This window comes from Alligator mississippiensis, chromosome 3 (assembly GCF_030867095.1).
Source record: "Alligator mississippiensis isolate rAllMis1 chromosome 3, rAllMis1, whole genome shotgun sequence".
Lineage (NCBI taxonomy): Eukaryota > Metazoa > Chordata > Crocodylia > Alligatoridae > Alligator > Alligator mississippiensis.
The window spans coordinates 278,254,465-278,281,958 of record NC_081826.1 but is presented as its reverse complement, the minus strand read 5'-3'; the positions used below and the strand labels follow the sequence as shown (position 1 = coordinate 278,281,958).

At 41.2% G+C, this 27,494-nt stretch overlaps 1 protein-coding gene across 1 annotated transcript in view; it reads right to left on the bottom strand.

Annotated features, from left to right (window-relative positions):
* Positions 1 to 3,010: 3,010 nt before the first annotated feature.
* Positions 3,011 to 27,494, bottom strand: part of NUP155 (nucleoporin 155) — a 62,762-nt gene continuing 38,278 nt past the window's right edge. The window contains exons 16-35 of the mRNA XM_019495937.2: positions 27,257 to 27,345; positions 25,027 to 25,083; positions 24,763 to 24,913; positions 22,577 to 22,643; positions 21,642 to 21,760; positions 20,740 to 20,843; positions 19,502 to 19,635; positions 18,739 to 18,930; positions 18,296 to 18,434; positions 17,768 to 17,903; positions 16,323 to 16,476; positions 15,896 to 16,000; positions 15,575 to 15,729; positions 14,577 to 14,706; positions 14,260 to 14,373; positions 10,874 to 10,994; positions 8,962 to 9,072; positions 7,773 to 7,909; positions 6,822 to 6,928; positions 3,011 to 3,470 (exon numbers count right to left, since the gene is read on the bottom strand). Of these exons, the coding sequence (XP_019351482.1) occupies positions 3,332 to 3,470; positions 6,822 to 6,928; positions 7,773 to 7,909; positions 8,962 to 9,072; positions 10,874 to 10,994; positions 14,260 to 14,373; positions 14,577 to 14,706; positions 15,575 to 15,729; positions 15,896 to 16,000; positions 16,323 to 16,476; positions 17,768 to 17,903; positions 18,296 to 18,434; positions 18,739 to 18,930; positions 19,502 to 19,635; positions 20,740 to 20,843; positions 21,642 to 21,760; positions 22,577 to 22,643; positions 24,763 to 24,913; positions 25,027 to 25,083; positions 27,257 to 27,345 (2,461 nt within the window). The 3' untranslated portion in view covers positions 3,011 to 3,331. The remainder of the gene's footprint in view (positions 3,471 to 6,821; positions 6,929 to 7,772; positions 7,910 to 8,961; positions 9,073 to 10,873; positions 10,995 to 14,259; positions 14,374 to 14,576; positions 14,707 to 15,574; positions 15,730 to 15,895; positions 16,001 to 16,322; positions 16,477 to 17,767; positions 17,904 to 18,295; positions 18,435 to 18,738; positions 18,931 to 19,501; positions 19,636 to 20,739; positions 20,844 to 21,641; positions 21,761 to 22,576; positions 22,644 to 24,762; positions 24,914 to 25,026; positions 25,084 to 27,256; positions 27,346 to 27,494) is intronic.

Below are 27,494 nucleotides of genomic sequence, written 5' to 3'. Positions count from 1 at the left end.
CTAGCAGCTCGGTTCCAGAAGTCACGGTTGCTGCAACTGATTAATAATGACTAGTCTGCTACCACTAAGCATCAGACCTAAGTAACCTTCCTTACACTTCCATTTTACCTTCTGTACAAATTTACAAATGCATACAAAAGCAAGAAATACCAAAGATGATAAACAGACTGAATGTGTGCCTAGTCAAGACCATTTCCCCCTAACTTTCAAGTTGAACAAATATTATGCAAGATGAGCTTTCTAGGACAACACCAGCTTAGCAAAGAAGCAGTCTCTTCTGTCAAAAGCAGCAAACCCCCCAAATTTCCCTTCCTTTGCTGTCTAATTCCTACCTTCCTCTGACTTCAATAAAGTAAAGAAAGAAAAAGGAAAAAAAAATCCACAGCTGAGGATGAAGTATTACACTTAAGACAGTGAGGTAGGAAGTAAGCTTCACACTACAATTTCAACACTATCTACAAGAATGAATGACACATTAATAATACCCCTTTATGTTCTGAAAGTACTCCACAAACTAATCCTAACAAAATTCCTGGTAACAGTTACCCCATTTTGCAGGTGGAGAACATAAGAGAAAGATGAAGTAAGTTGCCTAAGAACAAACAAAGTCAGAGTAATTAGTACTCTTTTCACAACTTCCAATCTCTACACTTACTCCTCCAGACTCACCCTACACTCACTCCTCTAGACCTGTAGCATAAATGCTTATCAAGATCATATAAATTGGGCCAATGCTAGCTGTTGTCATGCACTATTTTTAAGTTTACAAATCTGTTAAATATGTGGAAGCAAAAATGAGACACTGCATAAGTGTATGCTTTATTATGACATGATGCTGACTTAATTAAGGAATGAATTGCCCCTCCATTTTTGGAAAAAAAAATCAAATAAAATGTAAACTGCATATTTTGATTGCAGCAATGGCAGACTAATATACAAGATGTCTCTGTACGATGCAGTGTTTTGTAGAAAACTAACATTTATGTAATTTGGAGAGGGAATATTAAGCCTTAAATGGAAAAAAAAAATCACCGGGTTTATATTTTTCCAAAAATCCTCTTGATTTGCATAGCAACTATCATGTTTACTCAAATCCAAGGGGAAGCTTTTTCCCTATTTGAATACAAGGTGGGAGGGGAGGAGATGGCAGGGGAAGGAGGGGAAGCCTGAGGCATTGAGCACATGGTGCCTCCAGTCATGCAACAGAGGTGGCCAGGGCTGAAGCAACCGCAGCTGACTGGGTAGGAGACTGGGGCATGTGTTCTGGGTCAGAGCAGGGTCCCAGATGGAGTTGAAGCTGGGATGAGAAGGTACGTGGTAGTGGTGGGGGAAAGGCTGCAGGGAGTAGACAGAGTGGTAGGTGATGTGAGAAGCCAAGTGGATGGGGAGTGGAACAGGTACCAGGAGGTTAAGTGGTGCAGGGGACAGATGTCAGGTTCTCAGGCATGGTGGGACGAGGCAGGCATCAGTGGGACAAGTGGTGCAGGAGGAGGGGCCAGGGGGTTCAGACACAATGTGGGGGGAGGGGAGGAGGAAGCAGGGAGTGCAAGAATGGAGGGCAGATGGACAAGGTACACGTGGTAGGGGGTGCAGGCACCAGGAGGTACAGGCATCGTCAAGTACAGGGGGGTACAGAAATCATGGAGGCAGGCATGGGGCATACAGACAGCAGGGAGGCAAAGAAGAATGGAGAAGGTGCAAGGAGTAAGCCACTTGTCCCTTGCTGGCTGCCCCCCCTGCGGCTGCTTGCCCTGTAAGTTATCAACTTCTATGTCTAGAATCTAATTATTGGGAGTTCACCTTGAACTTAGTCATCTTGGATTTGAGCAAATAAGGTAATTGATTTAAAAAGAGCTTGAGAGTTCCAATAATGGCATGGTATGAGAGAAAAACCAGGATAAAAGTCACTTTTATTTAAGCATAAACCTAAAGATGGAAGTTGGATTTACCTTAAATTACATAACACTGACTGAGTAGGGTACAGCATGTTTTCTTTGGATTTTAGGGAGAAAAGTCCAGTTATTAAGTTGAGACATCACCCAGTAACTAAGCATGTTTAGATATCTCTAGATCTAGCTATCTAGCTCTCTAGATCTAGATACCTATATATAGATATTGCTAACCAGAAATTGATTTTTTTTCTTTATATAGGTGGCTTCTAATACCAGTAGTTTTTCTTTTTTACTTTACAGCAGATAGTATGTTACAATTCATGCATCAACAACATTCATTCTTCTGGCTTATTTAGGCCTGGAAAAATTAAATATTAAAAGAAAAATCTTTGGAGTCAATAACAGGGTAAAATGAAGACCACTCCAACACAGCAAAAGGTGACTTCCAGTGCATGATTTCTGGGAGGGTTTTTGTTAGACATATTTACTATGGATGCACATATGACTGTAAAACAGTGATGAACATTTATAGTCATAGACCTTCATGACTTTGGGAGACTAAGAGATACCTTGCATACACATTAATCGGAGGAAGTATAAAGGAGTGTTTAGATTCTGTCCCGCATGTGGACACGACCAGTACTGATTGTAATTGGGGGTGCATATCTATTATACCATGTTGATTTTCACAGAAACAAGGATGAGTTGAACAAAGCATAATTTTTACCGGGGCAAAAGGTAGAAGGTTTGCTGGGTTCTACATACAGCTCAAGCATACTAAGCTGTTAGCTTCTGCTATATTGTCCTGAGAATTACATTTTAGTTGTAATCTGTATAGTAAAGAATAGTCTTGGAACACTGACCATCTCTTACATAGGCATAATTTTATGATTTTGTCACTAAATCACTAATCTGACCATTTTTGGAAGTCAGCTAGCAAAGACTTCTTTCCCAGTTTCCTCTTCTTGCCTTTCAGTCAGCTTTGTTTCTGTTCTCCTTTTTTCATATTTTTAAGCAGCTACAACACGTGCAACTGTATTACCATATTTGATTTTGCATCCTATTACCATTCCCAACTGTATTCAAATTATGTAAATGCAGAAAAAAAGAATAAAAGATATTTTCCAAATAATTTTAATCCTGAAGGGAGATTGTACAACATATCTTATTCCAACAGTATAAAAAAGATTTTCTATAATTAGAAAAAAAATTGGCAGTAGCAAAAAAAACGCACCTTGATTTGTCAAATATACATTCTACTATTTGTAGATACCTGTAGATTAGTATGAGCAAAGACATTATTTTTTTAATTGCAGGAGGATCTTTAATGTTAGCAGATGTATTGAGCATTTGCTTTTCCAGATTCCAGTGCAGACATCTGAGCTTCTCTTCTACAGTTCGTTGCATCTGAGCTGTCAGTTCTTTATCTTATCAGTCAATCAATGGATTCGTTCTAATTTAGCCTGTAGGGATTTAAAATTCCCAGTAGTGGTCTGCACTGTTAATGTAGGGCTCATAGACTGAAGTTCAACAAGGTAGCAACTAACCGCATCCAAACAAACATTTGTGAATCGTCGTCTGTATAAAAAAAAAAGAAAAAGAAAAATTGCCTTACATATATTTCATGTACATGCCATTCATTTGAGAAAAAGAAACAAAACATCTATTGGATATAACAGAATAAAAAAATGACAAAAATAGATAAAGTCATTTTTCCAATATATACCATATTTACTTAAATACAAGACCCCCCCCCCAGCGCCAACTGACATGGGGAAAAAAGCCCCTTATCTTGCATTCCCATACAAAGAAACCGCATTAACTGTATCATTAAGCTGATGCGAAAAACATCATGTCCTCAGTAATGGAAACTAACTATAAAGTTGATTAAATTCAGCCAACACTGAGCATGACTATGGAACACATGGCCTGTATGGGGCAAACATACTGATGGGAATTTACTACGAAGAATACGATAGTGTAACCCACCTGAAGAAGATATAGGGTATTGCCCATTGCACTCAGTCCCCCTCAGCACTGACTTTTTCAAGTCAAGGTGAGCCACTACAGTAAATACATGTAGACTTCCTCTTCACTTCCACAACTAAGCTGTGCCTTTCTTTCCCATTTCCAATGAGTCCCATTTTTCAGCCACCCTTAAATGTCTGGCAAACATTCCTGAAAAGGGCCTCAAATAGCTTAGCCAGAATCCCTCTGTTGCCCCTTCTCTCAGCCTGTTGCATATTATCAGTGTGGCCCTGTCCTCCATGACATGGAGATGGAACAGGTTGCCCTGCACACCTCATCAGCATTTGTGACAAGAACACCCATTCCAGTCATAAGTAGGGGGTAATTTGCATACAGATCTTTTGTGGTGGGGAGGGGGGGTGTATCTGGAGTACACACACATATACTGAGCAGTGCTAAGCTGTGGGGTAACCACAGCTTGAAACACTGTTATTTCTGCTGGGGCCCAGCCCAATGAACTGTGTGGTAAATCATGAGCCTTTTGGCTTTGGACGGTCATACATAGCATATATTACATACAAGCAGGTACAAAAGTGCTGACTAAACATGTGCTTATGGATAGGGATGCACTCAATTTGCGATTTCGTGGAAACTCTGAAATCAGGCATTGTGTACAAGATCGGGCACTGTCTGCAAAGTCAACCAACCAACCAACCCGAACGAACCACAACCCCCTCAAAAAAAACTTACTAAAAATAAAAAGCCTGGCCTTGCAACCTACTGGGGGGGATGAGGGGACCCGCTGCTGTGAAGGAGAGCAGCCAAGAAGGTGGCCACCCCCACTGATTGGCTGAGAGGGCTGCCTGTCAGTGGCAAGGGGCAGGGCCACACACGGACAATCCTTTTGGCCAATCAGTGGCAAGACGCAGGGCTACTAGGGTCCCTTGGCCAGAGGCATGGGGGGCCCTACTGTGATAAGCCTATGAGAATGGTGGCCATCCCTGTGATCAGCCTGTGAAATCGGCTGCTTGCCTCCTCCATTTCAGTAGGTCCCTACTTATGGAGTACCTGTGGTAAAACTTGCAGCAGTTTCAAAAGAGGAAAACTTTATCAATTCTGGATGAACTAAGTCAACAGATACCTACAGTAATTTCCCTACATGCATGATACAAGCACTACATTCCCTACAGGCATGTTTATTTCTACATCAGTGTTTTCAAAATTTGCTTCTCACTTTCATGTGCACAGGGACAGTAAGGTCTGACAGTAGGGAAGGGGCTGCCAGGGCAAGATGTTGAGGGTTGCGGGGCAGAAGACAAGAGGGTTACTTGCCTCCCTTGATTTATTTTCCCTGCTGTATCAGTGGGAGGGGGACAAATTCAAGGCAAACCTCCACAAATCAGATTCTATACCTGGAAAATTATTTAAAAAATTATAATTTTTTTGGGCAGGGGGCATCTTATATTCATGACTGTCTTATATTTGAGTAAATGCAATAGTTAAATAAAAACCCAAATATTTAATTCTGACGTATGTGAGTGAAGTGTTAGTGGAAACCTAATGAATCATTACTATTCACCTGTGATTTAATATTTTCAGCCATTAAAAATGCAAGATAAAAGTGTCCAGTTTGTCAGTTCAGATGCGAGATATTTGTTTGACTAATATCTAATATTAGATACCAAATGACTTGAAAGGCAAATACATATTTTAGAAATCCCCTTTCATTCAAAGATGACCCACCAGAATTATGTTGACTGCTTCCAAATCACTGTTGTTTTTGCAAAGCAGCTAACCATTTGTGGAAATTTATAAAAACGTAAGAAGGTAAAACTGAAAATAAGTGGTGAGAATCCAATGATTCAACAGCAGGAAACAAAGATATTAGCCCTGGCAAAGAGTAAATAAATTTGGTTTGACATTTGTTTTTGACATCTTTCTAGGCTGCTTTTTATCATCTTATTATCCAGTGAGATTGTAAACTGACTGATTAATTGCCTACAGTGCCTTTGAGGAACTTAAGCTTCTCTGGGTCCTCCCACTTTCCAGCTCTCTGGAACTAACCACACTTGTTCTTAAAAGATAATTGCTCTGTTCACAGATTCCTTTAGCTAGTCCTTTAAGTACTCAAGTGTCCGTTTTATCAGGCCCTGCTACCTTTGAATACATTTTTATTAATTTAAATGTTCTTTAACCTCTTCTTCCTTTATTTAATATTATTTAATATTTATTTAATAGACCAGACACAGTGTGGATAGTCACTGAAAGCCTCTTTGCACTGGCCTGCTTATGTGTTTTATCCACGTTCCAAAGGATTTGTTTTCAATCCATTCTTGAGAATTAAAGAACCTATACTCCATGCATAAAATCCCAGTTCTGCTTAAGTTATTAGGAAAATTCCCAGACTTCAGTGGGGCAAAAATTTTACTTTCTTTGCTTTTATGCTGAGAGTTTAAGTACGGGAATGAGTAAAATCTTTATAAAATATGGATTTTAACAGCAAGAGTTAAGTATGAAACTAAAAATGTCTATACAGTTTACATCCAAAGTACCCGAGTTTATTGTATTTGTAGGATTCAAAGATGTTTGCAGAAACGACCCACGGTCCCTACAGATATACCACAATTAAAATTATTTTCATCCTTGGGAGCATGTCTGCAAGAGGGGACCAATTTCTTATTTAAACTGAAGAAGCCCCTTTTTACATCTTGAGACAGAGGCATAAGTCTGTTTTAAAACTGAAAACCAAAAAAATAACAAGCCATCTAAACATCAAAATCCTAGATCCTACATACATACTTCTGAACAGCTCTGAAAATAATGACTTTCAGTGATCATTAACTTGAGATTTTAAAATCAACAGCTCAAAGAAGCTTTGCAGTTTCCTATACAAATGAAGTGCTTTACAGTATTTTTTAAAATATAAATGTTGAAAAATGCTTGATTATAATATATAGTTACCTCTCAAAATTAAGCACTTTGCTAGGATCCTGGACATATCCTGATAATAATACATGGATACACTCCAAAAGGTGTAAAGGTTTTTTCGTTCTGTTCCAGTATGGATCCTAAAAGAAAATTATATCATATTAGGGGTCCAAGGTAATTCCAATGCATTAATATAGAAATATTAAATTTGCCAGTACACAAAAACTGTATTATGGTTTGATTTATTGCAGTAAAAGTATAATAGAAATGAGAATAATATTTATTTGCATATTAAATTTTAATATGTTAAAGTCTTTTATAACACTCACTGCTTGGCTGTGTTTGCCAGAGGTAAAACAAAATGTAGATGTTATGCTACAGCCCAAAACAACCCCCTTACTACTGAGTACTATAAAATATGTTAAAACTAATTGCAAGTAGTTCATTATTATCCAAGTGTTTCAGATATTCAGCTGCAAGACGTTTCACAGATTTTTAATGGGTAAAATGACCCAAACAGATTCTCTTTTTTACTTTAAATTGGAAAGTACACATCACATTGCAATACAGTGGTAAGATTTCATAACCAGTGCCAGAGTCCGGGGAAATAAATAAGTAAAAAGCATAATGCAATCATTTAACAGTTTTTGCAGATATGCACAAGAACTAGATTTGTTTTTTGGGTTTTTTTTAAGAATAACTCCTAAGAAAAAGGAAAACCAAATCAAGCTGAAATATGGAAAATCTAATTATATTTATGACAGAATCATATCAGCTTGAGCTGAAGTAGTAGGAACACCAGAATATAACAGCTTTCCCCACATGCTGGGATCTGAATGAACAAACTGATAGAGATGCACAGTGAGGGCTTTTAAGTAAATGTATTCTCAATCTTTAAAAAAAAAAGTCTATGAAAGTGTTTTAATTTATCACATTGTCTTTATACAAAACACACCAAAAAACTTTCATACTTATTTTCCTTACCCGTGCTTTGAACAACTGATCATATACTTCAAGAAGCTTAGGCAGTGGCACTCCAATTTCTTGCATAGTGTATGTTACAAATCCCACATCCCAATTCAAAGAACAAACCTGTTGCTCAAGAAACTGCACTAAGAAATCTAAAGGTAAAAAAGAAAAGGGAAAAAAAAGACTGCATGTTAATTAGCTAGACAAAGTTACAATCCTATCTTTCACTTATATTAACACCTTTAATCTGTGGAGCTCAAAATAATTTACAAAACAGGTAAGAATTATCCCTAATTCACAGCTGCAAAAACTGAGGGCAAAAGGACATGCAAAACAGGTATCTTACAGTCTCAGTCTAATGTTATATAAGCATCACCAACACTATATTAAAGGCTTACCATATTGCCCTGCAGTTCTTTCAAGCTATGCTGCTGAGCTGAGAAGTTCAGTACCTTACTTTGGTTCTTGTGTGGCAGCAACACATACTACTATTAGCTTTTGACGGAATAGGCTGTTGCCCAGGAAAGCTTATGCATTTTTTGAACATGTTAGTCTCCAAGGTATCACTCTGCCCTGCCTTCTATCATAAGACTACCAGACTATTTGGCCTTCCCTCATCTACAGTGCTTGTGCATTTACAATGTATTTAACTCTCCACAATATAAAACCTGTAGTATTTACAACAGTTTAGACTGTCAGCATCATCAGTCCAAACAATCAGGCAACACGCAGCAACCATGGCATTTGAACACAGATCCCAAATTTAATGAGACACCTGGAGGCCTCCCAAATTCTACTATGTGACATAAATGTCTAGAGGCCACAGGAATAAGGATTGCTGCAACCCAGAAAATACACACACACACACATATATATATATATCATATTGTCTACATAAATACACTCATATTTTTACTTTCAAATGCCTTGTTTACATAATTGTCCAAAATAAATTCAGCTTCTCTTTGAGTGAAATGAAATAAGACATTTTAGAACCGATTAACCGTATTTTGCTTATGTATTAGAGACAAAAGCATTTATACATAAAGAAATACTGAGGTTCTTTTAAATTGCATCATAAAAAGTTTACGAGTGTCTGTGTATTTCAATTCTTAGGCAATGCTACAAAAATTGAAGAAAAAGAGGTATCAAGGCAGTGGGTTTAAGAGCCTCTACTTGTGTGTGTGTGTGTTAAATTACTTACCTAATGGGAAATAGCGAGGTGTGCCAGCATATATTTTTCCAAGCAATACCATCTTCAAGCTCAGAGCCTGCATTCTGTCAGCTGGACTTAAAGTCACACTGTCACTCAATTCTGAAAGAGCATACAATACACTTTTGCATTTAAACACGATAGAGTATAATTAAAAAAAGCAGTGCTGTATTTGTGCTTACTGCTAACACTCAAAACCAAGTTTCTTATAACCCCATATAGAGATCTGTTAACTTATGGTACAGATAACAGTTATTATTATTATTAATTAGAAGGTGCAAGGAGAGGGAATCTCCCACTCATACTAGAAATTAAGGCACATTGATAGAGTTGTTTGAGGAAGCTTGCACTGCTGTAACCAGTGCTTTAACTTTTCTGAAGATAAAACAGAAGGATTTTGTTTCCATTCCTGTCAAAATTCATAAATACAGAATAGTTCACATTATAGTTTTAAATCAAAACATATACTGAGGAGGAGCAAAATTTCCTTATCTTGAAACATCCAAATAAATGTTTGCAGGGATTGTGAAGCCATCTCTGAGAAATACTTCTTATAATGGCCATTAACAGGAGAATTAGTGCAATGGATTATCAGAGGACTATTAATGCTCAGATCAGAATTTAAAGTCAGTGGTGAGTGGTCCTCTATGATAAGACATTTTTTTTGTTGTTTAGTGATTCATCTAAAAAGTTGTGCTCAGCCCCTTCTTAGGAAGAAGTGGTTGCAGATAAGTCAGTGAAGGGTGAGAGATGATGGATAGATGGGATGACATGGAGATGCATTTTGAAAAATGCCTATCTAATTTATAAAACAGACTGAAAACCAGCGTAGCTCAATTTCAATATACCAATTAATGCCATCATCTAAAAACAGTATAAAAAAGGTAAAATTACTAAAAAAAGACTATTTAAATGAAAAGTAAAGTAATTTTCTTGGTATTTTTAAATAAGGAGTTATGATTTGCATTGCACCTTCCATTAACAAAGCATCTTCTAAGTAATATAAATAACAATACACCTTCTAAGTCAGGGCTTGTCAACCAGGGGTACCTCTAGGGGTACTTGGAAAGGTCTTAGGGGATATGTGCAGGCAGGTGGGGACAGAGTGCTGCCATCTACCACCCCACACTGATGCCTCCCAGAAGCAGGGCGGGGGGGTGGGGTGTGAGGGCAGCAGTGCCCCTCTGTGGACCGCACAGGTGCCGCCCAGCCACCCGAACATGGGGGGTGGGGGCGAAGAGCTCGCACATGGCAGCTGCTGCCACCATCAACCACCGCACGCAGCCGCCGCCCACCGTCACGCACTGGTTTTTCACAGCAGGTCACACATGTGGCTCCACAGGCTGCTGACAGGCAGCATGTGATTGGCCAGGTGCGAGGCCCGTCAGCAGTCCGTGGAGCCACACATGCGATTGGCTGTGGGAAAGTGGGGCGGGGCGTGGCGGCAGTGTGGTGTGGTGGGTGGCGGCTGCTGCGTGCGAGTCCCCCTGCCCCCACCCCGCCATCTGGCTGCTGCCACCAGAAGGGGTACACTTCTTAAAAAAGGTTGAAAACCCCTGTTCTAAGTAATACAAGCTGGTACACTTGTCTTACAGTCCTGAAGTTCTACTGCCACAGGTAATACCCAAGCCCCAGCCCCACTATGAGCTCTTTGTGGAAATTGTCTGTAAGCCTTGTTCTGCATTGCTCTTCATATTGAAAGATTAACTGAAAGTTGTACAAAACTCCTAAACTCTGAAGGTAATACATTAAATGTTAAGACTTTCAAAGTATTTTGCAAAACATTCTGAAAAGATACGCTTAACATCCCATGTGAAACATTACTAAGGGCAGCATATGATCAGAAGATTCTAAAGGTGGAAGTTATTCTTTTCTTCAAAACCATGTTCATCTCAAGATTTACCTTTTTCAATTATTTCTTGCCAGAGAGTCTGCACCAAGATAGGGTCGGAATGGCCTGCACAATGTATAATTGCCAACTTACACTCTGAGAGCTTGAAAGGGTCAGCAAATTCACCATAGAGCTGAATGAAACAAAAAAGCAAGAGTTTGACATTTAACCCAAGACAAAACATCTAATTTACTATCAGGGTAAAATGAAACAGAAAAGTTAATTGACAATGGAACCAGATGGTTATGATAAGTTGAGCTCACATTTTCAGGTGCAATTTTAGGAAAAAGAGCTTTTTTCCCCTGAATGCAGGTCAGTAACTACAGATACAGGTTTTGAACTGCTACTGCCAAGCAAAATCCCATAGAAAAATCAAATAATCATGAATTGACATTTTTATAACACACATAAAAATACTGAAAGTACTGAAGTCAAGAATGAAAGTAGATTTAGATTGATATCAGGAAGAAATTCTTTATGGTAAGGGTTGCCAAAACATGGAATGGGCTTCCAAGGGAGGTGGTGCTTTCCCCTACCTTGGAGGTGTTCAAGAAAAGATTAGACAGGCACCTAGCTGGGGTTATTTAACCCCCGCGCTCTTTCCTACCTAGAGCAAGGGGTCCCTTCCGACCCTAGAAATCTATGAAATCTACGAAGGGAGCCTGAGGACAGGCTGAACCTATGAATAAGTCGAGTATAAGTTTCATGGCACGTTGTGGGGGAAGAAGTAAAACAATGCCCAAGTGCAGGGGGCTAAATCTATGAATGTAACATAATACAAAGTAAATAAAATGACTAAATGAGGATTTTAAATAACCATGACTAGATACAACAAAAAAAAGCCATTCAATAAAGTTAATTTGGTATTTCTATACAACAGGGGTAGGCAACGTTTTTTGGCTGCAGTGCTGAAAAACACCATAATGCCTACCTTGGAAGGTGCTAGTGTCGACATGGCAGAAAAACAAAATGAGGGCAAGGGGTACATGGCAGGACGCCCTGGCTTGTGCCCCTTGCCCCCCACCCAAAGCCTCTGCCCCCCAGCCCTACTGCCCCTTGCCCCCCCACCCAAAGTCTCTGCCCCCCAGCCCTACTCCCTTTTGCCCCCCAGCAGCCCGGGATCCTGGCTAGCAGCAACTCCCCAGAGCCAGGACCAGCTGCAGCCGGGAGGCTCCAAACAGCTGTGCTGGGTTCCAGCACCAGGTCTCGAAGGCACGCCTCAGAGTGGGTGGTGGGGGCGGGGCCTGAGCCTACCTGGGCTCTGGGCAGCTGCAGCAAGCAGCAGGCTGGCTACAAACAGCTGCGCCGGGCTCATCATCTTTGTGCCAGGAGCAGGGGAGAGACCAGGGCTGCCCTGCCTCTGGCCCCACCCCCACCGCCCACTCTGAGGTGTGCCTGGTGTGGAGCTGGTGCTGGAGCCTGGCACAGCTGTTTGGAGCCTCCCGGCTGCAGCTGGCCCTGGCTCTGGGGAGCTCCTGCCAGCCGGGATCCCAGGCTGCTCCCAGCAGGCAGCTAGGATGCTGCAAGCCCTGCTCGGAGCAGCCTGGGCTCTGTCGCTGGCAGCAGCTTCCCAGAGCTGGGGCTGGCCACGGTGTGCCAAGCAAAATGGCCTCGTGTGCCAGGGGTTACTGACCCCTGCTATACAATCTTTCAATTTTAAAACACTTGAGAATGAAAAATTGGTGTGCTTTGTACTCTGTTCTTTCTGCTTATCTTTCATACAGCACATAATACAGAGTTAGATTGAGAAGGAATTACTACAGGTTGGACACAAAAGGCGTTTTTGCATGTGCTCCGGGGGTGAGAGGGCGCTTTAATTAGAGCAGTTCTGAGAACTGCTCTAATTAAAGGGCCTTCAGTGTCTCATGTATCAGTGTTCCCATATTTCAAAATGGCAGCGGCGGTGATGACTATGAAAGCTGTGAAAGCTTGGACATGAAATACCAGACTAAAATAACAGTGTAAAAAATGCAAGGCAGTGGCTGGAGCAAGATTGGGTTGTGGTGACAATTCTGCCACAAAGAAAATCAAACTGCTAATGGCTGCAACACATTACGTGTAGAGAAAGCGGAGCTTGTGGTACCCAATACCATACCCATGCCATAAGATAACAATTATGATAATAGTCCTCAACCTTCTACCATACTCAAGCCTAAAAAGTAAAAGTGATGGTTAAAATTACTGGCAGAGACCTGACACACTCATTATATGTACATAACAAGACTCAGAAGCTATTGAGCCAAATGCCCTAGGGAGAAAACTACAAACTACATACACATCTCAATTGAGCTAAGTGTCACTGAAGGAAACAAAAGCACCGAAATATGCACTTCAGAGCAAAGCCTGTAAGAGCAAAGAGCCAGAGTACACTGAAAACAGGACTGTAAATATATCCAGGTTAATGAACTCCCAAAGCAAACATCCAACATCTGTCTAAAGTTTTACAAATGTCTAAATGTTTATTATGCTAAACCAGTGTATTCTCCTGACACTTGTACCTATTGTATCCAATGGCCTCTGATCTTCATTATCTCCATTTCTGTGATTAACTTTCTAAAGGTACCCCATTCAATCAATACCCAACCCATTTGATTCCAAACTGATCAAAAGTTTGCAGAAGCAAAACAAACACAAACAGTATACAATTGTAATATGTTAATTCCGTTTTTGCCTGCTTTGTTTGGACTTCAATTAACCAACTATCAAGAAGGAATGCTTTGAAGCTATACAATTAAAACAGTATAAAAAGCAAGACAAAACTGCCAGTAATGTATGCAGTCCAGGGAAGATCAAGAAGCCAACCTGTACCCAGGTCAAAAGTGGAGGACTGGAGCTCTGTGAAAGCTGTATAAGAACTACTTCCTGCCTTCTTGGGTAAAAAATTCTTGCAGCTAAAATAATACAAGAACTGTAATAGCTCATTTATTGAATATTATAATAGAGGCTTTTGTTTTTTGTCATTTAGTTGCACAGCTTGTTGGTAGTTATTAAAGCAAGCCTTTCTGCTATTAATCAAGTAAGTGGTGTGTCAATATTTAAAAGCTTTAGGTTTAAAAATTCAGTTTGTAAGTCCAAAAGCAGGGGTGCTTTAACTGAAGCTTGTCAAACAGAGGCTGGCTGGAGCATGCTAACTAGCACATTCCAGCAGACTTGATTAAATCAAGCCTGCTCTGATGCACTGTAATTACAGCGCGTTGGAGCAGCCTCCCAGCATGCCTACAGACACCCACCATATCAAATCAGAAAGGCTACACTTCGATAAGAGGCTGAACCTACTTCAGCATTTTTCTGATGATTGAAATGCATAATTTTCAGGCACTGGGGAGAATTTAAGAACAGAATCCTGCATTATTTTTGTATGTGAAATAGTGAGATGTATATCAACTTTTTAAAATCACCTTGGTTATGTCCATCAGCTCAGAATCCAGCTGGGAAATTGCATCTTGTACCGAGGAATGATAAGAATACTGGCGCTGTAATGTTTCCTGTATTTGAAGCTGTATCCTGGCTACCTAGTTAAAAACAACACAAAACAACAAAATATGTCAGAGCAGTTTATTAAAACAACTGCAATTGCATCCACTGATTTTTTGGGGAACAATGCAACTGAGCCTGATCAAACTGTGTATAGATAATTTGTGATAATGCAAGTGACATGTTCAGCAACACTAACATACTCATTTTTCAACCTAGCTTAGCGTACTGTTTTTCTTACTTCCATTTTTTCTTCTAGTTCATGTAGGAATTCACCATCTGCAGCTATTGATGATATGGCAGTGGAGCTCTTGGCACTCAGAATGGCACGTGCAAGATATTCAAGTCGCTGCTGAAGTGATATCTCCGTGCTGTAAAAGAAATGTCCAAATTGTAAACCAAACATGAACAGTCTCAAAATAACTACACTCAGGTGAGAGGCAAGTATTTTTTTAGGTGATATCTTTTCTTGGATTAACTGCATGCTTGTGATAAAGCTACACAAGTTTTTGAATGTCAGGCATTCTTTCATTCACTAATGTGAGCACTAACTCTCCTAACTAAATCACCTATCCCATATATGCTTATATGCAGTAAACTTCTCCCTCTGCTGCTCCATATGTACAAAACTATTTTATACAATACACCAGTAGGGACCAACATTTTTGGCAGGCTTGTTGCAACTGAAGCCTGGCATCCTCCGAGGGGACCTCTGATCCCCTTCCCCAGCCCAATCTGCTACTCTGCTTTCTGCTCCCTGCCCAATCTGTTGCTGTGCTGTCTGTCCCGATATGCTGCCTCCTACACAGAAGCCAACTATGCATGCTGTAAGTGGCACACTGCTGGTTGGCCATCCCTGCAATACCTAGTGTAATTAAACTGCCATGTAATATTCTACAGCTACACTGCTGTGGGTGCTATTTACTTCTGGATCAACTATGAATAAGATATTTTAAGACAGGAGATACTATATTAAAAGCGAATGTGTTTGATTGATTTCACCCTTTTAGTTCAAGTCTTAGTGCTTTCCTCACAGTCCTTAAATCTTTATGGGATGTTTTAGTTTTGCTTCTGCTTTTTTATTCTGTAATCATCTCAATACTAGGAAATTGGTCTAGGATGGTATAAATAGGGATGATCCTAACTTGAACAGGGGACTGGATTAGATAACCTGCTGAGGTCCTTCCAGCCCTGTTTTTCTATAATTCTAACAAAACAATGATTAGAAACAGTCCGTACCTATGCAGGTCTGCCAACTTAGCTAACACCCTGGCTGCATTACTAAAATTTCTGTTCTTCTCAAAGTATCTCCACAGTAAATCCATATAACGAACTTTGTTTTGATCAATCTTGGCCATATGCACCAGATGTGGCTCCAAAAATGGGGAGGACACCTGCAAGAGTCATATAAATTAGTTATACTCTTATTTTTTCAACATCTTTGAAAAAAATGTTCCCATAGCATATGTTTTATCCTGTACTACTACAATCAACCTGTTTGGTTAACGGAAAGCATACTACAAAATATTGTTTGAAGAGATTTATTTTGCATGATCTTACCTGTAGCAATTTGTCTGCAAGGTCAGCTTGTATCAGCCAGTTATAGAGCGCAATACTAAAGAGTTCATCTGCTGAACGCTGAGCCAGTCTAAGCATTTGTTCAAACTGAAGAAAGAAAAGCTCAAAGCTGTTATTCCAGAACTGTTCCCATTTCATAAATAGCTCATTGCATACCTTTACACGACTACTGCCAATTTCTGTGATCTGTGTGTTAATACCTATACTCCTATGTTGTCATCTAATACTACATTTTTACCCACTGAAACAAGTTTGTGCCAAATCCTTTTAGCTACTTTGTAATCCCATGCTTTGATAACATTTTTATAATAAGTTTCATACTACTTGGCAGCCTGTTAAATCAGACCATTTTCTAAAATGTGTAAAAATCAAGACAGGTGCGACTTTCCCTTTTTTATTAATTTCTTACATGATGTCCAGCTTCTTCATTGCTCAGCATGTTTGGATCAGATGACAACACTGGGGGGCCTGGCTTTTTGGGTACGCTAGGAGACTGAGGAGCAGCTTTACTCTGATTTACCAGTTCCTGAAGGGTGTCAGTAATGCATTTGTAGCTGTTTAACCTGGAAGATAAGTAAAAGAGAAAAAGAAATCCCCCCATAGCTCAGGTTAGTTATCTGTGGCCTCTTCTTCTAAACAAACCTGCTAGATTGTACTTTGAAAAAAAAAAATTTTTTTTAAATTAAACTAAAATGTTATTGCATGTCCCTGTCAGCTACTTGATGTGACCTATTTTCTCTGCTGAAAGGGCTCTCTCACCAGTCTGACATTTTCACTATCTCACTAACAACGGCTAAGCTGGTAACTAGCTGCTAAATTCTTATGAGCAGGGACCCTGGTTTTCTCCGATTAAAAATTGCAAATTCTGATTAAAAACCCAAAATCAGTGATAAAAATTCAAGGCCCCCCACAGGCAGCGGCAATGGCTCTGTGGCAGCGGGTGGGGGGGAGGGATTGGAGAAAGGAAGGTTCTGCATGCGGTGGCTGCCACCGTGGGCAAGTCTCCACAGGCAAGTCACAGCAATGGTGGCTGCCATGTGTGAGCCCCCTGGCCGGCACGCAGCTGCCACTGTGGAGCCGTGCCCATGGAGCCGTGTGGCTGGCTGCATGGTGGCCATGGTAGCAGCCGCCGCATGCGAGCCACCCCTCCCTCCGCCCCCGCCAGCCAAGCGGCATGTGCATGGCCCATATGCAGCAGCCGCCACCGTGGCACTGGTGCCATGCTGCTTGGTCACAAAGCTCTGTGGCCGGTCACAGGATGTGGCAGTGCAGTGGCAGCCACTGTGTGTGAACCCCCCAGCCAGCCAGCACATGTGCAGCTCTCAGAGAGGCACCCCTGCTCTCATCCCCTGGCCCTGCTCCTGGGAGCAGGCTAAGGTGGGGGGGCAGGGAGGCACTGCAGTGTGCTGCCTGGGGCTGGCAGCATCTGGCACATCCCCCACTCCCTCAGCCCCCAACCACCTCCCCCCCAGCCCTGCCCTACAACACCTAAGTCCCTCTCACCTCTAGGTCCAGGGGCGAAAGGCGAGCCTGAGCCTGAGCCCAGCCATGGTTGACTCAGAGTCTCAGGCCCCGCCCTTTGCCCTCTCCCCCCACCCTCAGAGAGGGCTGGGGGATTCCTGCCATTTCTGCAATCAGTTCTCGCAAGCTGGAGCCGTGTCAGCCTGCAAGAGCTCTTCAAAAGCAGAAAATCCCCAGATTTCTCTGCTAAAAACAGGGTGGGGAATCCGTGGTTTCTCCAATAAAAACAGGGAGTCTGTGGTTTTCACCGTTTTCCCATGGGAAACGGGAAACCCAGATCCCTGCTTATGAGTAAAACACCCTGAAAGCTGCTCTTGTATCCTGAAAACTTACCTCTCCTGGAAAGCTTGAAGTCCAACTATGTCCTCCTCTGGTTCTCCATTTTTGTAGAAATGGAGCCCAAGACCTTGAGGATCCTTCTTCTCAGCAGCAGTAAGGGAGAGTTCCACCACACCCTCATAGAAACGCACTTGAAATAAGGAAGAACAAAGAGTCTGGTTACATTAGTACTAAATCTATTGCAAACTACTGCACAATACTGTATTAACTAGTTCATGCTTCCCATTTTAGCTGTCAAGAGCTACCCCTTTGCTTCCTACACCACCAATCCTGCAAAGACTTAAACAACATGCTTAATTAGTGGAATTATTCACATGCTTGAAGTTCTGTATTTTTGTGAAATGGAAATTTAAATAAAATTTGAATATTATAGGAGCTGCGTGCATATCTAAAACAATGGATTATTTTCCTCAGCCTGATACAATGACCCAGAAACAGCATGAAACACCACTTACAACTCCGTATGGCTATTTTAAAACACCATTTGGCAAGATCAAGTGATGATTGATGTTTTGTTCTCACCTTGCCTATACTGTGCACAGACATTAGCAAGGTCCACTTGATTACTGATCTTTTGGTACTCCTTCAGTGATTCTCTGAGCATTTTCTCTTTTTCCAGTTTGCTCTGAACCTGTCGGGACCGCTGAAGGAGTTCATTTGCCTGAAGAGAAATAATCAAACACTGATGTCATTCCATTAGGTCATGATAAGGACACCCATCATGGGTATTATGTTTGCAGTAACTCATTTTTAGTTAGCTTACAAATTTCAAAGCATAAATAAGACAGGATCTATTATCTTAGGCTTTATAAAAAGGTTTTAAAGTTTTTAAAAAAAGGTTAAAAGGGATATTTTAGGAAGACTCTACCTATACTGAGCAAATGAAAGACCTTTTTTTACCTGGTCTTGCTAGCTGACTGGGTTAATCTGTAGGGGTATATTTTGGATTAAAAAGTACATTATACCTTGGAACAGACTGCATCATCAGTGCTGTACAGAAGAGGACAGATGTCTTGTAAATGTGTACTGATGCCATCCACAGCAGCATTATCTCTGATGTAACAGTTGATGAGAGAGGCTATGAGTGCTCCAGTTAACTCTTTGTCTCTAATTACCAAGTCTTTGAAAGCAGTAATCTTCAAATGTTCTTGCAATTCCTGTAGGAAAAGAACTTTCCAGTAAATTACCAAAATTCTAACATTTCTGACCAGGACTTTTCCTATATTCAAAAACCTGTATAGACACGCCCTTTGTGTTTTTTCCTGTTCCTTCATAAAGCTGCTTTGAAGGTTATCTGCTTGGTATTTTTTACTACTAGAAAAACCTAGTCACCTAAATTTTCTACGCAGGCTCGTTTGTACACCACAATTTTTACTATACATTTCCCAGAGTTTGTTTTGTAAATACTTTGTTCTTATTTTACAAGAACCAAAGTGAATATTAAATGCTGAGCAGAATTAAATGAGTCTAATATCAGTCAACAATATCTTGAATATGCCAATTACCTTGAGTTGTGACAGCATCACTTTGCATTAAATCTTATTTTGAGTACTTGCAATACCAAGAAAACAAATTTCTGAAAATCTCTGCACATTCTACATAGACTGTGAAGTATATTTAAAATAATTAAACTAATACTACTTTTAATATATAGAAATGGTAAATTAAGTTCTGACTTGTTAAATACACTCAAATAAAAAAAATATGAAATGATAGTTCATCCCATACCTTCTGAAGTTCACCTACAACAACATTGAACTGATGCTCACAGAGAAGTTTCCACAAAGCCAAAGCTTGGCAGGTTTTGCGAACAAGCTGCTGGATCCCTTGAAGTGAAGTCTTTTCAGTTAATTGTGCCTCTGCTGTAAAGTTGAACAGATTGTGGGTAGTTTACTATGAGGTACTACTACACCCGCCCTTGAGTTCTGCTATTTTTAAATCATGTTTTTCTTTCTTCCATTGTTGTTTGTGTTTCCTTTCCTAACACTTGCCAAAACAAATACTTCTCTGTCAATGTTGAACTCAAACTATAAAGCACAAGACCTCTGAAAAAGTTAGTTCTAGAGATGCACAATGATTTTACATAAAAATACATGCCAGCTTCAAAATCTATCAGTCCAAAATGGTATGTACTTTATTGTTATTTTAAAGACTGCTTATGAGTTAATAAGAAAAGTATTAAACTAAAAATTCTGTCAATTGATAATCAGATTAACTGGCAGCATCCTTCAATGCCTAAAATCAAACTAATAGTGCTATATCAAGACCCATGCACCACAAGGATCTGTGCAATAATCATGTGCGCCAGGCTGAGAGAGGGGCCAATAGAGGAATTCTGGGCAAGCTGTTTGGGGCCCCATTCAGTGATGTTTGCCAGACATTTAAGGCTGATAAAGAAACAGGGCTCACTGGAAATGGGAAAGAAGTATGCAGCTCAGCTGTGGGAGTGAAGAGGAAGCTGAAATGTATGCAATATGGTGGCTCACCATGACTTGAAAAGGAGTCATTGCTGAAGGCAGTTGCACCTAATGGACATTACCAGATGTTTTATTTAGATAGGTTGGACCAACTTATCTTTGTGATACGTTCCCATCAGCTTGTTTGCTCCATATAGGTCATGTACTTTATAGTCACACTCAGCGTTGGCTGCATTTAATCAGCTTGGGTTTACATTCTGGGCACATGCTTCATCCCCAAGACAACTGCACAGAAAAAGCTTCTCTCCATAAAAGCAAATCCAGAAATGCTGCGGCTGACAAGATACTGTATTTTTGTGTAGAAGGAGAAGCAAGAGATGAGCAATTGATACACACCTAGAGTATCCTTTGGGGAATACTTTGCTCTTGTTTGCTTGTAGCTGCCTATTCTATATAAAGAGCTTTTATTTTATTCTTGCTTTCAACAGAACAGCTATGAGACTAGTACCTGCATGCACAGCCTAAGGCTAATTACTTAGAGCGTCTCACCATGGAACTTCCTCTGGAGCTCTTGCTGAACTTGCTGAGAACTTCCACCATCAGGACGCATGAACCCCAGTAACCTCTGTTGCAAGTTAGCAGGCGTGCTAAAACTGTAATTGAAGAATACAAACTCTGAATATTTATTTAGAAAGAACCCAGAAAGCAGGCTTTTGAGTTTGAGCAGGTTCATTTAATTGAAGGGAAGGAGATATACTTCTTTTCCCCCGGCACCCACATTGGCCTCGTATAGACATTCAGTTACTCCTGGAGACGTTGCTGCTCTCCCAGGAGAAACCACAAGTGTGCAGATGTTCAGGCTTTTTCTCCCAGAGTAAAAATGCTTGCTTCAAGAGCAAAATAATAGGAATGACAAGGGTTAAAAGGAGAACTCTCCTGGGAGAGCAAAGATCTGTACATGCCAAAGTCCTCCAGAGAAGAGAGATTATGTTGCTTGCTGGACTCTGCTGCTTCAGCAGGGAGCAGAAAACGCCGGGAAACACAGGCTAATCATGGGTATTCTGGCCCAAGCCAACCAGGGCTGCTCTTGTACTGCTGCTATTTGTCGCCAAGCAAACTAAGGGAGACTGCAGAGCATGCTGAGATGTGTGCAACAAGGCACCCCATGGTCACACACTGTCAGCACTGCAAGCTCTCCACTCTTCAGGGCTTCAGTATTTAAATATCTGTACACCCAGTTTTGGTCAAGTTTATTTACCAGGAGAAAAAACTTGGGAGAATGCTCCCAGATTATTTGAATGCGCCTATGCATCCATTGTTGTACAATGTTGTACAATACTGTTGTACATTGTTGTACAATATTATCTAGGAGTAGCAAAAAACAAGCAAACAAACAATCCTTCCCCAAGGGTTTTATGTGCCCTTTGTAAATTAAGCATATTCAATACTACCTTGGGTTTCCAAGGGCTCCAACTGTTGCAAACTGTGAATTTCTATCCAGAAATTCCTGCAAACCCTTTAGTTCTTGGAGCACAGTTTCTAGTACATGGGATGGAACACTGCTTTCAACCTGCAAAAGAAGAAAAAAGGGGCTTCTTACAGGTCATCTTTTTGAAACCGTTGCAATTCTGAGCTGAAAGGCATGCATGAAACATGTACTGAAAAATAAATGATATTATAATATCATCAGCAGGTCAGCATAATGAGGATATTCAATTAGATTGTGAGGGGACTTAGTGCATCTGAAGCAGTGGTTCTCAACTTTTCTGTACTGACCAGGAGTCGGTACAATCCAGCACTCAGAAAAAATATTTTTATTATGATTAACAGCAAGTTCAAGCCAATGAAATGAGTCAGTGTGGAGCCCATGCCCTACATCAGGAGTCTGGTGAAAAGGCTACTAAAAATTGAAAATGTGCCAATTTGTTTATAGTTAAAGCTGGAGGGGCCAGTAGAGGAGTTAAAAAAAAAAGTCAAATTGCAAATGGCAAGGAAGCATTTACCATTCTCCTGTCCAGCTGTCAAGAGGAGAAATAGGAGGCATTAAATTACAGTGCAGGGTTTCTTTTCAAATACATGCACTAGGAGACTAAAGCCAATTTCTTTCCCTCTGAGATTTACATAGATTGAATAAAATATTGGATAACTGCCACTACCAATTAAGGTAAAAATCAAATTATTAATTTAGAGGTAAAAGGTTCTACATCCCATTCCCAGTCTGCAAGGTACACTTAAATACAATCAAGAGCCATTTACTATTCCTTTTAACATATCAGTAGTAACACAATTCAGTATTTTTTCCTATTAGTTTACTGTGACCATGTTAAAGTGCTCAGGAAAAATAAAATATTTTTAAAAAAGGATTTAAAACCCCACAGCCACTTACCGCAACAACTTCTCGATTGCCACTTTTGAAAACTCTCTCCACAACTATACTTCCATCCCAAATATTTCTGAAACAAGACAACATTGTGTTAAAAGGCAAATAAAAAAGTATCTTTAGAAAAAATGCTTTTCTAAACTGTTTCTTAATGCATTCTGCCAGAGTTTATGAATAAAGACCCTCCTCACTTCCTCAATCCAACCCAAGAATGCAACCACTGTCCGTGTCATAAGTAGATATAGACAATTAATGTTCAGTTTCCATTTATTTCTGTTCTAATCAGATATTCTCTAATGATATTCTCTAATAGATGGTCTCAAATGTGCTAGCACAGGGGTTGGCAAAATATTGCCTGTGGGCCAGATTCGGTCCACCAAGCACATTCACCTGGCCCATGGCACCCACCAACAAATTGTGCCCTGCCCAGCCCTTTTGCCTATGAAGGTGGGAGTGAGGCAGCCACACGTACAAACAGACACAAACATACCCTATTGCGCCTCACTCCCACACTCATGGGGAGAAGTGCTTGGCCTGGTTAGTGTGCACCTTATGCGTGGGGCTGCTGCTGCTGCAGCCCCCAGGGACCTGCTCTGCTTCCCTAGTCTCCTGCTGGCTCTAGGCAGTAGGTAGGAAAGTAGTGGGAGAGGAGCTGCAGTTGGGTGGGAGCACGGAGCTGGGGCTGGCAGCAGTGTGGAGCCAGGGTGGGCAGTGTGTGGGTGTGAGGGAAGGTGAGGGAGGGGTGTGAGGACCCCCCACTCTCTCCTAATGGTGCACAGCCTCTGTGCTCCCTGCCACTCACATAGCATGGGAGGGAAGCCCCACGTGTTGGAGCTGGCTGCTTTCCCCATCAGGGCTGCGCAGCACCAAAGAGAAGCTGCAGGAGCTACAGCCGGCTGACTTCCTCGCCCCAGGTGAAGGTGCCAGAGACTTCCCTCCCCTGCAGCGCAGCCCTGGTAGGGAAGGCAGCTGGCTTCAGCATGCAGGGCTTCCCTCCTCTACCTGGCGAGTGCAGGCTGTGCGCAAGTGGCAGCGAATGCTGGTGATACAGACCGCCCAGTGGAGGCTGCGCCCCTCACTGTGATTTGTAACTTTGCCCAGAGCCATGCCCCACTGGGCACCAGTGCCCTGAGTGCCCCCCACCTGCTGATATAACACAACCCCCCAGATATACACAACCCCCCAACATACCCTATGCCCCACTCACTGCCACACCCCCTCACAAACCCTCCACACACCATATACCCACCCATAAACCCCATTACACATACACCCACCCACTCCCACACACCCACCATACACCCCCCAATAAAGAAAACTCAAAAATAAATTCTTAGTCATTATGCAATCACCTCTATATATACTACAAAAACACTAATCATGACAAAAACATTTCATAATAAAATCAAAATATGTTATAGTAGGTGTTTGACTTTTAGTGTATGATTTGTTTCTTTTCTGGTTCTAAGATGCCAGTCACCCCCAGGGCGAAGCTTGTATGGTCACGGAGCCACCAGGGGCATCCCTGACACCCCAGGGGATTCCCACCCTGCGAACTAGTATCGAACGTGGTATTTTAAAATATTTTCTCCAAGGATGTTGTTTTATCCAAGGATCCTAGCAGCTACTGATTCAATCATCCTCTGAAGTGCTTGGGATACTTGTTTCCTAAGAACCTGATTCAAGTAAAGGAAATGCAGCTCCTTACAGGGTTAGAATCTAGGAAAAGCATTTGTAAGGTTGTCTCTACAGACAGCCGACTGCTGAATTAAGACCTAAATTGTTTTTTGCCCTGCCTATTCATAGAATGTATTAGCAGAGCTGTGAAGGGAACACAGTGGGATATTATATAAGGAGCAAAGGAAACAGATGGAGGACTTAAGGGAGAAAGCATGATTAAGAATAACCAACACCCTAGCTGCTCCCTCTAATTCATGTGATGGCATACACAGAAGATACAGATATAAGTGTGGAAGAGGAAAGGAGGCCAATAGATTGGCCTCACATTGTAATGGTTAATAAGAAACTTGACTGATTACACCAGTATGCTGGAATTTACCTTATCAGTCACATAAAATGTGTGATTTAACTAGAACACATACAGTATCAGAAAGCAAATATTAATCATGTTATGGATGGAATGACTATGAAAGTAATCAAATGAAAGAATATATCTTTCACAAATAACTCACCCTATAATGCGAGCGAAGTATATGCAGATACCATTGTGTTTTCCAGAAAACACTATTTCTGGGCCCATCATACCACTAATAGATGCACCAACCTGAGACATGGAATTCCCTGAAGCAAACATAGGGGTTGACATACTGGGAGGCTGCAAACCTGGGATAAAGACACACACATTACTTCAACTACTTTTGATATAAACAAAAAAAATCAAGTCGAGAAAATACCAAAAGATCTAGTCTAGTAAAATAAAATTTAAAAAAACCTACCTTGTGCTGGTGTTGACAGAAAGCTTGGATATAGACTATCGGCAGGTATAGGGGAACCTAGGAAAGAAACAACAAATGAACAATATATGAATTTATTATACCCTCAAAAATGTGTTAGGAAAATTTTAAACGTTACCAGTTCAAACATTCAACTTGGGGAACACCAGAATTCAAGATTACCTATGTAACCGTAACTAGGCTTCCTTCTGTGAATGCATTATGACATGGTTTTTAATTACATACTTTTATTTCTACAGGACTCAACTCATTCAGGGCAAGGGGTAGATGATGCGCTCTGAATGGTTAGCTACGAGACCTGAACCTGTTCAGCTTCCACAAGAGAAGGCTGAGATGGGATCTGGTGGCCGTCTATAAACTGGCCAAGGGAGACCAGCAGGCAATGGGAGAGTCCCTGTTCCCCCGAGCACTACTGGGAGTAACAAGGAATAACAGTCGTAAGTTGACAGAGTAAATTCAGGCTACATATCAGGAGGCACTACTTCACAGTCAGGGCGGCTAGGAGCTGGAACCAACTTCCAAGGGAAGTGGTGCTCACTCCTACCCAGGGGGTCTTCAAAAGGAGGCTAGATAGACACCTTGCTGGGGTCGTTTGACCCCAGCATTCTTTCCTGCCCATGGCAGGGGGTCAGACTTGACGATATGCTCAGGTCCCTTCCGACCCTAGCAACTATGAACTAAGAAACTATGAAAACTAAGAAATTTTTCAACTATGAAACTAAGCATTTTTGTACTCTTGTCTTTTCTTGGTAGACTGCATACCTTACTTATAGCATACCATCCTACATAATTAATACAGAATTAATGACCTTGTAAGCTTTTCTATGCGATTGCTAGCACCCGTGTTCTTCTAATTCTGCCCCTAATGTGCACTCCCACAGCGTGTTCACTTTAGTAACCTGTATCTTTACAAAAAAAATAAAGATGTTACCTTCAACAATACACCTCTGAAGACAGCAGATTTCACTCCCATTTTATACATGAGAAATGAGGTGAACATGAAAGCCAACACCTCAAGAATAACATGCATTTGTGAGCACCCAATTTAAGATGGCCAGATCCTGAATTTTCAGAGTACATTGTATTACATGGCATTTGCTACGTTCAGAGCAGAACTTTCATTGTCTTCAGTTGAAGTTACAAATGTTCAGCATTTCTGTGACTCAGGACCCAAAGCGCCTAAAATTGAGTACCCAGAAAAGGATGAAAACATTTACCCAGGAAAACAATTGCAGTATCAAGGCCGAGCAAGAAACAGAACCCGAATCTCCAGTGTGACATTTAACTGCTTCAATCACAAGACCATTCTGGCAGAGTTTCAGCCTGCAAGGGGCTGCTTGGGGCTGGGGGGAGTGGGAGGAGGGTGATCAGGCAGGGGGTGCCACATGCATGTGCATGGCAGTCAGGCAGGGTGGAGCACAGCCCCTCAGCTCCCTGCAGGTAAGTCTATGGGGGGTGGGGACATGTGTCCCTTTAGATTTGTGCACCCACACTAGGCATGGGGCTGCAGTCTGGCTGGACCGGCACCGGCACGGGGCTGTGGATTGGGAATGAGGGGCACCAGCAGGGCCAGGGGGCCATTTTTTACTTAAACTATTTACTGGGTCAGGACTGGCCACTGAGGTTTACAAATGGGTCCTGGTACAAAAAAGGTTGAGAACTACTGCCTTAGAGAACTATAAGAAAAGTCAAGTCTAGTTTAGCAATATAATCATAGCTCCTTGTTAAATCACTGTAATTCACAGAATCATAGAAAATTAGGGCTGGGAGGAACCTCAAGGTGTCATCTAGTCCAACCACCTGCCTGAGGCAGGATCATCCCTACTAAAATCATCCCATATAAATCCATTGTTTAAGCTCTTAGCAAAACTACACAGTAAGCCCTGACACAATTATTAGGACCCCCTGAGCACAGCATGAACATGGCTAAAATAAAGGGGGCAGGATGGGTAAAAATTAGGATCCTTTTGGATGAAAGTATTATAGATGGTTACATTAAAACTTTCATAAACAGATATGAACAATATTTAACACACTCTACCCTAATTAGCAGCAAGCTCAAAGGTGAGGGAGGAGACCAATTCTAATTTTCTGGAAGCACTACAATGAATGAAAACTATGCACTGAGGACTGAAGAGAAGTGAAGATGCATGGAATTGTGAAAATGCATCAACAGTAAGGGGGAAAAAGAAATCACCAACATGCTACTTACTGCCAGAAACAGGAGAGCCCAAGATAGGTCCTACGTTGCTTGGAGGAGGTAAAGCTGATGGAAATCGCATTTGTGCTTCTCTGCCATACCTAAAGTTTGTAGACAAAAATTGATCTCTATGCATGTCATACATAGACCATTTAGTTTTGAGGCCTTACTTCATTAGAAGTGGGCTAAACCAGAAATAAATACATTTTTTGTTTCTTGGAACTGAAACAGTGACTTATATTTCCAGCAA